The sequence below is a fragment of the Megachile rotundata genome, chromosome 3, assembly GCF_050947335.1.
Source record: "Megachile rotundata isolate GNS110a chromosome 3, iyMegRotu1, whole genome shotgun sequence".
Classification (NCBI taxonomy): domain Eukaryota; kingdom Metazoa; phylum Arthropoda; class Insecta; order Hymenoptera; family Megachilidae; genus Megachile; species Megachile rotundata.
Genome location: NC_134985.1, coordinates 21807883 through 21821757, shown reverse-complemented (window position 1 = coordinate 21821757; position 13875 = coordinate 21807883). Strand labels below are relative to the sequence as shown.

Below are 13875 nucleotides of genomic sequence, written 5' to 3'. Positions count from 1 at the left end.
TGACGTCTCGTGAAACAACGAAGGTAACGGACCTCTGATCGGATTGTCCGTTATGTTTGTTCGCGCATTGATACGCATTACTAACAATAAACGTATCATGGATTTCTCGGTTTCTTTTGGTCCTTTGATCGGCTTCGATTCGAACGCTCGTTCTCGTAGCGAAAACGTTAAACCGAATGATCGCGCCGGTTTACACCATTCAACAGGATCAACGGAAAGAATCCTTGCGTATCCATGGACGAATCCACGTTCGTGCGAGCAGCGAAAGAATTCATTCGATCTACAACCACTAAAACGATCGACGCGACGGGTTCAATCACCGATCAGATTTAGGCCGCCATTTTCATTCGAATAACACCTGCACGTTGCACCTCTCGCGAAACACCGAACAGATACCGTGGCACGTCGAATAGGCTCGTCTTTGTAATTAAAGTAATTAAGAAAAGCAGGGTGGTTCTTCTCGACGGACCATGCGCGGTGAACACGATCGCACACCACTACCTGGAATCATCCACTTGACGCGAGAACGGCACATGAGACACTGATCACAGAGATGACTTCTTTAATTCGCCAAGATCCTTTCGCGCACGCTTCCAGCAGATTTTTCTGACGTTCCGCCTTTCTTTCGCGAGCCACAACCGAAGTCTGCCGTAACGGGAACCGACGAAGCCACTTTGTCCTTTCGCGAAGAAGGGGCATACGAGAAAGGATACACCTATACCTACGCTACTGCGCGTTCGCCGCAGGTATACGCACTGACATTGACCAATGAATGTCCCTTGCATGGAAACAGGTCACAGGTAGGTCCTTTAGCCTTCTCCCTTTGATCTTCTTCCGGATAAATAATTTTCCTTTTTGAAACCACGGTTTCCAAGAACGACGAGCTCTTCTAACGCCATTGGGATAAACACCGCATCACGTAAAATAGTTTCAACCGATTTACGCGTTAAATTTCTCTTTTCTTTAAGAGTTTCGCGAATAATGTCTTTTACGAAAGAGGAGGTTAGTTTTCTTTAAGGAAACCGAATTACCTGTATCTTTCGATGATACGCTGTAACAACCATGAAAATATTGAATCAAATAATTTTAACGAAGATACGTTCTTTTTAACAAGGATACTGTACACTATAACGTTATAAATATCTGTCACGTCGGTTAGAATCACCGAACCGGTTCCAAGTTTTGTAGAGGTGCAAATTTTACTCTACATTTCCCTATATTTCCTAGAACACTGATTGTATTGTTGGTTGCCTACCTATTGTATTGCATAGATGGCACGACCGTCATGTTTTCGAGCGTTATTTGAACTGTTTCCGCTGTTCCCGCTATTTCTTGATGACATAGAAATTAGTTAAAGTTGTATGAAAGGAAAAGTACAACTTAAAGTTGTATAGCTATTTTTATTTTTAATTTTCTAGCTAGTATTTTCATTATGACGAGTTCGGTGAGTACGAATCCGTCAACTTTATTGCCTTTAGGTAAGATGCGTTTTATTTGTCATCGATTCATAACCTTAAAGTTTTAAGATTTTTCGCTATTTCACGATATTAATTTACAGAATTAGTCGATAAATGTATCGGTTCTCGAATACACATCATAATGAAAAATGATAAAGAAATTGTCGGCACTTTGTTGGGTTTTGACGATTTTGTAAATATGCTTCTGGAGGATGTGACAGAAAGCGAAGCAACCCCTGAAGGAAGAAGGGTGACCAAACTTGATCAAATTTTACTTAATGGAAGTAATATTACGATGGTTAGTAATGTTACACAGTTTATTATTAGACTATTGTATTCTATACTTATGTATTCTTTCTCATTACAGCTTGTACCTGGTGGAGAAATGCCTGATACGTAGAATAAAACACTATTTCCTATGTTTTGTACGATAAAAATAGAATTATTAATTTAAGTATACATGGTATGAAAAATATTAAAAAAGAATATTACTTAAAATAAATGGTACTAAGCAATCAATGTATCGATCATACTTATTACTTTACTCGCTATGGGTCTGTTGATAATATTTTGAGACCACATTGCTCTGTACAATGCTTTATAGGCACCATTAAATTCATCATCAATATTGTCATCCATGGGTCGACTTCCTTTTGCAGAAATATATATAATTGCGTGACTGTGTAATCCAGCAAATGGTAATGTTCTAGATATCATTTGCCATGCTACAATACCTAAAGAATAAATATCTGCTAAAGGAGTTGGTATATTTCCTTTCAGTACCTCTGGAGCTGTATACCCTGGTGTGCCCTAAGATAAAGTTGTATTTAGTATAAGCTAAATATGTTTGAATCACAGATACGTACACAAAATTTTATATTTTCATTTGATTCTCCTATTAGGACTGAACTACCAAAATCAGTGAGTTTTGGTAAACCATCCGTAGAAATTAAAATGTTCTTGGGTTTGACATCTGCATGAATAATACCAGCATCATGGCAAAATTGTAGTGCACTAGCCACACCTCTTAATATAGAAATTCTTTCAAATTTAGTTAATGCCGTTTCATCTAAACGATCTTGTAAAGTAGGACCACACAATTCCATCGCGATTAAAGATAAAGAAACACCTTGTTCTATTATCAATACTTTTACTATATTAGAATGTTTTAAAGAAGAAGCATGTTTTTCAGAACTCAGTGCATCGAAACACTTTTCTGTTCGCATCATTTTAACCGCTACATGATCACCTGTTAATTAAAAAATTCATAGTTACCTGAAGCAAAACCTATGGCACTGATTCGTTTTAGAAAAAGAACGTATTCAACCTTTATAAGAAGCCTTATACACGGTACCAAATGCACCACTTCCCAGTATAGTACCATGTTTATCAGGCAGACCATCTTGTAATATTTTTCTTCTATTAGGGGTATCAAGATTAAAAGGAGATATTTGCTTTTGGTTTTCAGTAATTTGTTTATAAGTATTTCTGACTGGAGTTGTTGGACTTAAAAATTGTCTACAATGAAAGAATACATAAGACATTTCTGATTTCTTGAAATTAAATTTTATATTTTTTTAAAATTTCATTACCTTTTTCCCACATTCTTTAATAAACGAGGTGATATGTTATACAATTTAGCTGCTAGCCTTTGTGGAGAAGCCATTTTTCAACTGTATGAATAACAGGAACAATATACATTTGTCTCTATTTTAAATTCACAGATATCAGAACGAAAACAAACATTTTTTGTACAGTGAATGATATCCCAGTAAAAGTCACAATTGTACAGTTATCAAGCAATAGCAAATAATATGCCAATGGTATGACATTACTATAGATTAATACATTTTAAAGATACTTAAATGTTTTAATTATAAGGATATAATTTCAAAAGGTTACAAAAATAGAGGGGGGAATTAATATGTTTTATTTCTCTATTTTTCTAATATAAGGCATAAACCATCTACTGAGATTCTATTACTAATTATTACTCTGTAATACTGTACGATAACTAGAGTATTTACAATTCTTTGATAAATTCATAACAATCGATGCTTATTTAAATAATCTCTCAATATAAGTAATATCAGTGGTATGTATATAATAACATGTTAATATGCTACACATATTTGTATCTAATAAAATCCCGTGTTAAAAACTTCATGCTAATAGTACATGCATATAAGTACTGCCAATATTTTTTATAGCAGCCCATAGGTTTCTATCACAATTATGTAGTAGAATGTTGTTTTGTAACTAGTGTCGGTATATAAATAAGTAGCAATGAGTAATGTGATTATATATTTTGTTTTTTTGTTGTTTACAAGAATAGTAAGAATAGAATTGATAATTATTACTTAATAAAGTACTTAGCAGATTAGCAAAATATGTTAACCAATGAAAAATAGAATGTCTTTTCTCTTTGTAACAGCATCTAAAATATTCATTCCCTTAGTTCTTTTTTATTGCACGCATTTAACATACAATGACGTATTATTATTATTACAGCTTGGTCTCGTTTAAAATGTAGAAACTTTACATCTGAAATATCGACTACTGTTGTAAAACTAATAGTTATCGAGACGAAATACCTACCAATACTGATCACTTCTTACATTGAAAATAAAGTATAAGGTAAGTATTTAAAGGAGTTTATCACCTGCACAGTTTAATTTCATTAACTTTAATTTCACTTATATACTATGTTTAAATAAGTACACGATTGAGTTAAATAAAAACTGTTTACAATAAATGTGACTTAAAGGCGACCCAAGCTTTCTCCGGAGTAATTTTTTAAATGCTTGAACCTTGAAGCTGTTTCTCTCTAGGTTTTAATAACGTTGTCAGGTACTTTTCTAAATGTTGTCGAGAGTACCTCTTCCTTGAATTGCAACAATCGTGCAACGTAACGCACATCCTTTAAATTAACATTCGAAGGAAAATATTCATTTTCTGAATACCGTTTGAAACTCCCATCTTAAAAGTTACAAAATCTGTAGATGTTCATGCAATAGAGACGAATAAAGAAAAAGTACGTTATTGCATGACGATGAAGCGCTTTTCTTAAGTTTTATCTCGTGTATAGAAAATATATCTATAGCAACAGAATGTCGTAGAAGTATTGCCAAGAACTTTATAAAAGAAACGTTAATAGAGATTTTATTTAGGAAAATAAATTTTAACGGCACAGGAATCGATTTGTTATTGGCAGGACAATAAATCTGACCTATTAAGTATTTATAGTTGAAACACAGTACAAACTATATCTCTGTTCTTTTTTTACATTTTCCTAACACTTATTAGGTTCATTTTTTAAGTTACTTATAAAATACCATCTTCATCTAGGTATAGTTATTAATTTTAGAGCACATATTCAACGGATATTGCTAAATGATTGTAATTTTTCGCACGCAGTGCTAACGAGTTACGGTCCCAAAGAAATTATAGATATATAATATTCATCGACAAGAACAGCTAACGAGAACTATTCGGGTATTTCTTTATAAAAGGTTTAGTTTTTCCTCGCCTACGTCACTTCCGTGTAGACGGACCAGCACCATTTAAGTAATTTATCATCTTTTGATTTGGCACTCTCGTATTCTGTGCCTATACATTAAATTTTTCCTGAGCAACGTGTCGTTCATCACCATTCTGTTTTTTAGAGGCACTCACAGGCACCTTTTTCCCATCGAATCAAAGAAAGATGAAACGAATCTCGATCGACTATTACGAATACATTAGACAGCGTGCAGGTACCTTGTGTATTTTCCATTTGTTAACGTCTTTAGTTAGATTGTATTACCTGCAAGTGAATATCTGTTTATCGAATATAACCTTTTACCATTTATAATCATACACGATCGACGAGATTCGATAAAATATAATTTCAAGTACCTACACGTACCCAAGATGTGGGCAAGAACGTATTCGCACCGTTTCACCTCGCGATATCGTTATCGATTATTTACAAATTTTGTAGCAAAAAATAAATTTTTCGAATTTAATGAGTTTACCCAGCTTTGGGGATCAGAATACCCCTACTTATCTACGTCCTTTCTTTCTCGCTCTCTCTCTCTCTCTCTCGCGCGCTCTTTCTTCCATAACTCATCGGTATACATATATGCTCTTTTTCACGAAAATAGACTTTTCGAGAGAATTCTTCACGCTATAGTATTCAAGTGTCGTTCTACGATACATGATAGGAAAGTGTGCACGTGACAGAAAGCACGAACAGACCAACCTGAAGACAATGAAGAATAAAGGATAGGGAAAGGGAAGAAGGGGAAACAATAAAGGTACAAGGAGGAGGAAGAAGGAGAGACGATACAATAAAGGAGAGGTTGAATAAGGCACTATCTAACCAGGTAACGGAGCTTCCTCGTAAAAATCTGGCTCGTCCTCTGTGCTTTCGTGTTCCGATCCTTTGCTGTCGAGTGCCCGTAGCTCGGCCGCGGTAAAAAAGTGGCTCATCTGAGCCCGCAGAGGTATCATGAGAATCAGGAAGAACGGAAACGCCAAGGCCGCCCTGGTGCTCTTTACGATCCACAGTATGACCAGGCACATGATCTGTATGAGGGTGAAGATGTGCATCTTATAGGTCTGCACGCGTCGAACGTAATTGGCCGTTCCATGGTGTTTGACTGGCATGAAGAATAACTTGACACGATCGAACAGCTGCACGCCGGTAGTCGAGGAGATACCCATGTAGAGGAACACTCCCAGAAGGACGGACATTGGTACACGACGCAACAGTGGCGCCATCAACACGCTCACGCCAATCAATATGGCGACCAACAACGCGCTCACCCTTTGCTCTTTCACTTCGACGATGTGTGGTTTGTCACCGGGAGCGTGAGTGCGAGACATTACTGTCACCGCTGAGACGTGTGTCAGTGATCTGACCGAGGCGGCACAGCACCATGGAGCGCCCATTAAACCACAGCCAACGTTCATCAAACACACCACCACTATATCCATGTGGTAGCCGTTACCTTTTCGCAGTTTTCGCTCTTTCTTGTCGATGATTAGCCTGCAAGAGAAAGTAAACACTTAACTATTAGCTGTATTATATCTAAACTAGCAACGAAAGAGGATCTTACTCGGAGATCTGAGTTTCCATGAAAACGAGAATGTAAACCAATAACGCTGGCACGATGCAAGCCATGGCCATCCATAATGGGATCGGTTTCTGTAGACCAGCGGGTGAGACGATCCAATCTCTTCCAGGCAGAGTTGGCGACAGTCCTTCCGGGACCAGCAACTTCTCCGTCTTTACTTTGGCCAGATAGTCGATCAGTGCAAATACGATGATACTAATCGGAACACCAAAGTCACCGAAAGCTCTTCTGGCGCTTCGTCCGAGATAATGACTGTTACGGAAGATACGCAGGTAATAAGCGCCAAGGAAAGTACCGAGACACAGGATGGTGCACATGAGAGCGGTGTTCGGTTGATTGATCAGCAGTCCAGCAACGTTGTAAGCCGGTATCAAAATCTGAGGTTCCTCTAATGGAATAACGACCGTTTCACCGGTTTCAGGGGAAACGACCTTCATCTCGGTTACGTTGATAGGTTCTTGGTATAATGTCAGGTTATTTTCAGGAATAAAGCTATACTCCTCGAGCAGTGGATTCTTCACGAAGTAATTGTACAATTTGATAAAAGTCTCGACGATGTAGAGTATGGAAATTAATCCGGTAAAGATTTCCTCGGTGAAACGGGTGAACAGTCTGACCAGCACAGATCCCTCGACGCACGCGATGGCCAAAGCGATGATCCCCATCCACGCGCCAACGTACACCCTCACGGTTAAGAACTCCAGTTCGTTGGCTAGACAGAAGTTGTACAAACTCTCGTCGAACAACAAGAGGGGGCCGGTCGTACCGATAATGACCAGAGGCTGAGTAGAGAAGAGTGCCATCACTACTCCGGTCCAAGATCCGGAAATCAGCGTTTCCGATATACCGATAATGTTGTGCGTTTTGTCGCTCATCAGACCACCGAAAGTTATGGCTGTACAGAGAGCAGCAAAGTACATGAAAATGGCCGCTGCCAGGCAAGAGGAACTCAACCCATCGGTGAAGTCGGACAAATAGAAGGGGTAGCGTCTTTTGATATCGTTGATGAGGCCACCGAACGGACGCTTCGTTCTGCGTAGAGGATCGTCGCCGTCGGGAGGTTTCTTCTCTCCTTCGCCGGCGAGAAGAGCTGTGCAAAAAGAGATAAATCGTTACTTCGTTCGATATAGATCCAAGATAACGCGTGCCACCGGTGATGTTTCGCAATACTTTCATGTGACAGAAACATGCAAGACTTTCGAAACTGGTCGTTCGATATGCATCGAGCTATTATCTAGGATAATGAAACTTACCTTTTGTGGCAGCAGCCTCGCTCTGAACTGGTTTACTCTTTTCCTCGAGCGCCTTAGCCTTTCGTTGCCTGATCGCCTCGCTTTTCGCCTTCAGCTCGTTGAACGGCAGTAACGCTTGTCGTTCCCAGTCGCCGGGAGGCAAAACGATCGAGTCGTCCAGGAATTCGTTGATCGCGGACAGAAGCTCGCGCCTCTCGTTAGCTTTGTAAGCGACTTTATGGAACGACGTATTGGCCATCAGCGTGGCGATCGATCTACCGATTTCGTGATAATCTAGATCAGCGTTCCTTGGCCCCAGCAACGTGAACATGAATCTTACTGGTATCGTGACTTCCGTGATCGATGGAATGAATACACCCTCGGCCAGTCTCACGAAAGCGATCGTTGGTTGGTCCAGAAAATCAACGGCACCGACTAATACGACCGTAGCCTCGGCACCAGCCGGGATCCTTTTCAGAATGTAATCGTTGTGGCTTTTCTTCAAATCTTCGTTGCTGCTCGTGAACGTGATCTCCTCCTTCATGTCGATTACGGTGTGATTGCTGTCCAAGGCCAAGTTCGAAGATAAGATCTTCGGTTTCGTGTCGTTCAAGTTCTAAGGAACAACGTTTGGGCATTAGGTGATTTTCCAGAATATATAAAATACGTATGGACCAGGCAGAGAAGTTTTCAAAGGGCTTACGTGTCCCTATTTGGACAAGCGTGAACAATTTTTTTAACCAGAGGCGGATAGCTTCGGAGCTAATCGTTACGAATCCTCTTACGTTTGTTACCGTCGATTACGAAGATATTCGTTCCGAAACGGCGTCTATCGATTTAACCCTTTCGCCAGGGAGCATTTCCCTGATTTATGGGTATTAATAGCTGATGCTTTTAAGCCTGAGCCGTACCCAAGTATCAACTTACGCGTAGCGAAACATTGTAACACGAATCTTTCCAAAGCATTACGGTATTTCTATACGAAAAAATCCGCCTCTGTTTTTGTATTTTAGCGAAAGTCGTAATTACCCTTAGCTGAAAAATACAACTGTATGAAATAAAAGTTTAACGAGTATAGTGTACACCAAGCAGAAATAAAAACAATCAAACAGATTATAATGTAGTAATCTCGCAAAGATACGCATACGAACGAATGACAAGTACAACAAAATTATAGAGAGGCAGAAAATGGTATCGATTTGAACAGTGGGAAATTTCAATGAGTGGAAGTGCAAGCCTACGACGGAAATGGTTATTAAAACAAAACAAGAAACGGTCTTGCAAGTGCTGAATATACAAAATAAAATTGCAAGCCATGGACTTACAGGTGTTGTGCTAAGATGCAAGTCATAAAAGAATAAAGTACAATTCTACGAGCTATTTGAACGCTACTTCCCCTACGATGAATTAAATTAAAACTTGAGTCTTGAAGGAATAGTAAGAGATCTTGTAATGTAATGTGGTGTGTTCGGAAATGTCTTAACACGTTTGCCGCGAGCTAATTGATCGACTAATTTGAAAACTATAATTTGAGCTGGGTCAATGTAGGGTTCGATTCAGTTCGGTAAGGTTTGGGTGATGTAAGTGTCCAGTATCGTCGAAAATCTCATCTGTATCCCAGCGAACGTGTTAACGTAATTCTTTAGCAACACATGGTTTCCATCGGTTGAAAAAAACAGAAAGAAGTAAGTGTCCAAAAATTGGATACACACATTCATTCCCCTGTAAGTTCATGCCGACTGATGATCGTTATGATGCGTACGCGTTGGTATGACATCGATAATGGGGGAAAAAAGCTGTAAACTAGCGATAAGATTGAAAATTCTGCGTTTTTTAGTCGGGAAACGAGAGATTTACATGTTGGGTTACATGGTTCTCAGAGGCTTCCCGCGCAGCTTCTTCTTCCTCCAGAAAGACGGACTGTGGAAACAACATTAGGACACACCGTCAGTCACAGGCCTCCCGTCTCTACGGATTTCTATTGATCAATCAATAACTTTCATACATTTTCTCACTAGTACACGTTTTATCGATTCAATTGTACAGACAAAGCACACGCATTCGGACGATTATCTTTCTCTAATCATTTCGTTCTGGTAAAGTTTAATTCGGTCAGGGAACTAGTGCGTCACGGAATTAGAAAACTGTATGACACTCGAGTACCGAACGAGACAACAGTACATTCATTTAGCATATTTCTCCGCTAACGGAGATCGTGATCAAGCAGCTCACACAAGTTCGGTAAGATCTGTCTATATTCTTCTAAAGTCGACCGCGAGTTTATACGGGAGTCCCGCCAAGAATTTGAGAAAACGTACGAAACAATGGCCACCCGGTAAAACTCTAGATTTGTGATGTCTACAGGTACATTTATAGAATCATGATACATTCGTGAATTCTAATCTTGATCTCTGACGAGTGTGTCGGAGATTTAGAACTTTAGAATGTTGGGACTTTGGGTCTTTGGACTTCTGGAATTTGGGAGCTCTGGACTAACCGGTAAACTCACAGATACAGACAGACCTTACAGCGTCGCATTTAAGAGTCACCTGCTTAGCGGACATTTACCTGTAGACTGGTGTAGCTGGAATAGTTCCGTTTGCCTCCAAACCGGAACCCACGATCGTGGTCGTGAACGTGTCTGTGCCTAAGAAGAAGAGCTCTCATCACCACGGGTCTGTCCTCCGGAAGAATCAGTTCCTCGACCACCATTTGCTCGACTACTCTGTACGCCAGTCCCGGAAGATCCTTTTCCTCCAGATCCAGAAGAACCACCCCGGTCTCTAAACATCGTCGAAGATTCAGCAGCGAGTGGAAGCTCAAGGAGGCAACGTGGGGCCTGCCCCATCTGTCCGCGCCTTCCTCGACGTCCTCCTCGTATTTGATCCATCTAGCCGTTTCTCTCCACTCTCGATCCTCTCCCAACCCGTGCAGCTCGTCCAGCTGGACGAACACCTCGTGCGGGGAGTGGTCGTACATCTTCTTGAAGGTGTCATGGGGTATGCCACCCTCTTTTTTGCGGCCGATCTGCACCGTCGAATGAGCAGCTTTGTGCCGTCTCATCCCCCGGGGATCGTCGCTTCTGTGCGACTCCAGGTCGTCTATGTCCAGCTCCTGCAAAGTGCTCGCCTCTTCCGGCTGCACGCTGACCCTCCTCGCCAAAACACCCGCGCCATCCGGGAGACCCGCTCCCGATCGTTTTCTCCATTGCGGGTCCTCTTGCAACGAATATTTCCTGGACTTGTGGTGATGTCTTCTGCGAACGAGAAACAAGAAAGATTTAATCTCACCGATTTGGATGTTGCTTGACACGCGGCTTGTTGTTGGCAACAGGCTGTGTTAGGAGAGTACACTTTTCGTAATCGCGTTTCGAAGGTTAGCGATTTTTGTCAGTGGCCCAGACAGACACGGTAGCGAGTTCGTTTGACGCGAGGTATTCGACAATGTGCCAGCGCTTCTGCAACTTCAACTTGGCTATATTATCTGTTCTGTCGTGCAATAAAGTCTGCCGAGTCGTGCTCGTATGAAATTAACGCGTCACGTGCGCTCGCGAAGTCGATCGACGTTTCTTCGTGCATTTCGCGGTCGGTTAACGGAGCTTCGATGGTCACGTTTCTTGTGATATTAGATGTTTTTCTATGCCTTCGAGTCGAAGAATTCGTCGAAACGGAAGCGACTACCGCATCGAACAGAATTGGCTATTGTTTGGATACATGCAAGTGGCACGATGTTGCACGTGTCGACGTGTGATTTAACGCGCTGAATGCCGCGTGATACCAAAATTTTACGAATTAGAGTAAAAACTTTAACCGTCATCGTATTACTTACGCGTTAAAAACGATCACCGTGGCATTCAACGTGTTAACGGAAAGAAGAAAAGAAGGAAGATTTCGAACCGTCTAATCCGACCGACTTCCATGATGTACCGGTCCGGACGATAATCACGATTCTTGACAAGTGACATGATTGATAAAAGGAAATAGGAGTAATCGTCGCGTTTATCACACCGGGATCAAACTAATTAGAAGAGCGCGAAGACGGTGGCCTCGTGTAACGCAGACTGTTTGATGGGCTACGCAAAGGCAGCGTGAATCTCTGGCCGAAGGCCATGACATTAGACAGCACTTGCGAACTGCTTCGCAATCTCTTCCGCTAAACAATGTGCAATTATTTAATACAACTCGAACCATCGCGCACGAATTATTTTTATTGTGTCGGTGCGCTCTCTTCGAACCGCGATAAATAAAAAATATCATGGAGGATACGACGCGTAGATTATCCTTCAACAGATAAAAATTAACAAATTAATTTTAACTTCGAACGTTAAAGATATTTTTGAGGTTATCGTCACGGCTAATAATATTGTATCTGTTCGTAGACAAATTATGTGACATAAAATTTGCACTGCGAAGCTATATGTAATGGTTTAAGTTAAATTTGTGTGCACCAGTTTTCAAGATACATATAATATTATTATGTAATGAGAATAAGGTAAAATGAAAAACTGATAAAATAATTTTTAACCGAATAATTTTGCAGGCTGAATTCCAGAAGTCCAGAGAAATAGTTATTTCTCTGAACTTGAATCCAGTTAAATTATGCTGGTCTCGCAACGACTGCCAAGTAGTTCTATTTGACAGTACCGAGTAACTTTCTCTTTTATGCGGTCTTTTCAGCAGCCCAAGAAAATGATCTAACCGAGGAAGGATTAAATGATCTTACTTGTGCTCGTGTTTCTGATGTCTTCGACACTTTCGGTCTTCTTCGTGAGTTCCGGGTGTACTCTCGTTCGTTGCCTCGTCGTTCTTCAGAGGAGGCACTTCTTCTTCCTTGATCTGCTCGAATTGTACCCGCGGGCTGCCGATGCTGGGACTGTCGCTGAAACCGGAAGCAGCCCTTTCTGAAATCGGTGCCTCGCTCTCGCTGCTGACCACGTTCTCCGTTTCTTCAGCAGTTTCTTCGTCCGCGTCGTGCGTGGTGCTGGAGGACAGTCCGTTGTCCATAACGTCTCCTTCCGGTCCACTGCCATTTCCTGTTTGTACTTGACCGTTCTCCTCTTCTTGGCCAGCTTCCGCTGCTGTGGATCCTTCCCTGTAACCGAGCCTTCTTGTTTATCATTTTCAATAGTTCACTAGTTTCAATAGTTTTCTCTTGGATGGTCGGATTCATAATTCACTGAGAATCGGTGCTTCGAAAGGTGGGTTTCGTGGAGACATACTTACGATGAAAGGTGCCGTCGCATAGATCTGGAACGAATACTTTTTAAGGGCATATGCGGATGAGGGTAACTTCTTTTTCGGTGCTCTGAAACAGAATGCAGCGGAACGTAAAAAACGTCATTAAAGCTTACGAATGAAGTCGTTAAAATTCATTTTGCGGTTGGAACCAATTTTATGTGCACCCTGATATTACATAAAAGATGTAAGCAATTTTGATGAACATATGTGCTGTGACAACTTTACTTGCATATATTGTTCGATTTCTAAGATGAGATGGTAATTTATTTCAACAAGATATTAACGTTTTAAAACACGATTCAGAGACATTTAATTCTTAAAATTTAACCACGAAACAATGTCACTATTCACAGTTAAAGGAAGTACAGTACAAAATGCATGTATTACGTAAAAAAAAGTGTCATGTTTCCAAAAGCAGTTTCGACCTTGACTTTTACTAGAAACCTTTACAAGACAAATTGATTTATGCAACAATTTTTTATGCCCGGCAATAAATTATCGTCGTAAGTTATTCGCAAAAGATGTAGCCTTAAGTCTTAAGATGAAAAGGAATGTAAACGAGCGGAGGAAACGCGAGAGACAAAAGAATAACTTTGAATAAAGTTGGACGTACGATTGAAGTCGCGATCTCCATATCGTGGTGGTGGGCCTCGATCTCGATCTCGATCGCGATCTCGGTCTCGATCTCGATCGGATCCCGCTGATTCGGAAGGTGAACCGAGTCGGGCTACGTCGAATTTTTCTCCGGTGTCCATCGCGAATACCTTCTCCATCTCCTCGTCGAGTTCCGGTCCCGTTTCCGCGCCATGACCGTCGACCTAATTTCACC

General features: G+C 40.8%; 3 protein-coding genes across 12 annotated transcripts in view; 1 reads left to right on the top strand and 2 right to left on the bottom strand.

Annotated features, from left to right (window-relative positions):
- Positions 1 to 658: 658 nt before the first annotated feature.
- On the top strand, positions 659 to 1976 carry LOC100878723 (U6 snRNA-associated Sm-like protein LSm5). The gene is made up of 4 exons (XM_003708468.3): positions 659 to 800; positions 1419 to 1478; positions 1559 to 1755; positions 1825 to 1976. The coding sequence occupies exons 1-4, from the start codon at positions 773 to 775 to the stop codon at positions 1855 to 1857; spliced, it is 318 nt and encodes a 105-aa protein (XP_003708516.2). The 5' UTR covers positions 659 to 772; the 3' UTR covers positions 1858 to 1976.
- On the bottom strand, positions 1774 to 3599 carry Mos (proto-oncogene serine/threonine-protein kinase mos). Of its 2 annotated transcripts, XM_076529913.1 has the most exons (5): positions 3050 to 3599; positions 2785 to 2975; positions 2324 to 2706; positions 2192 to 2267; positions 1774 to 2107 (listed from the first exon to the last, which is right to left on the bottom strand). In XM_076529913.1, the coding sequence occupies exons 1-5, from the start codon at positions 3121 to 3123 to the stop codon at positions 1965 to 1967; spliced, it is 867 nt and encodes a 288-aa protein (XP_076386028.1). In that variant the 5' UTR covers positions 3124 to 3599; the 3' UTR covers positions 1774 to 1964. The 2 variants fall into 2 exon arrangements, with proteins under 2 accessions (XP_076386028.1, XP_003708515.1); XM_003708467.3 differs by having other exon boundaries at positions 1774 to 2267.
- Positions 3600 to 4127: 528 nt separating this feature from the next.
- The window catches only part of Ae2 (anion exchange protein Ae2), a 33792-nt gene continuing 24044 nt past the window's right edge, over positions 4128 to 13875 (bottom strand). For 4 of the 9 annotated variants that reach the window (XM_076529859.1, XM_076529860.1, XM_076529858.1 and 1 more), the window contains 8 exons: positions 13660 to 13864; positions 13032 to 13113; positions 12532 to 12912; positions 10378 to 11065; positions 9667 to 9729; positions 7831 to 8425; positions 6560 to 7667; positions 4128 to 6489 (listed from right to left, as the gene is read on the bottom strand). In XM_076529859.1, coding sequence (XP_076385974.1) covers positions 5817 to 6489; positions 6560 to 7667; positions 7831 to 8425; positions 9667 to 9729; positions 10378 to 11065; positions 12532 to 12912; positions 13032 to 13113; positions 13660 to 13864 — 3795 coding nt within the window. In that variant the 3' untranslated portion in view covers positions 4128 to 5816. The remainder of the gene's footprint in view (positions 6490 to 6559; positions 7668 to 7830; positions 8426 to 9666; positions 9730 to 10377; positions 11066 to 12531; positions 12913 to 13031; positions 13114 to 13659; positions 13865 to 13875) is intronic. The other 5 variants (XM_076529861.1, XM_076529856.1, XM_076529863.1 and 2 more) reach the window with 4 other exon arrangements.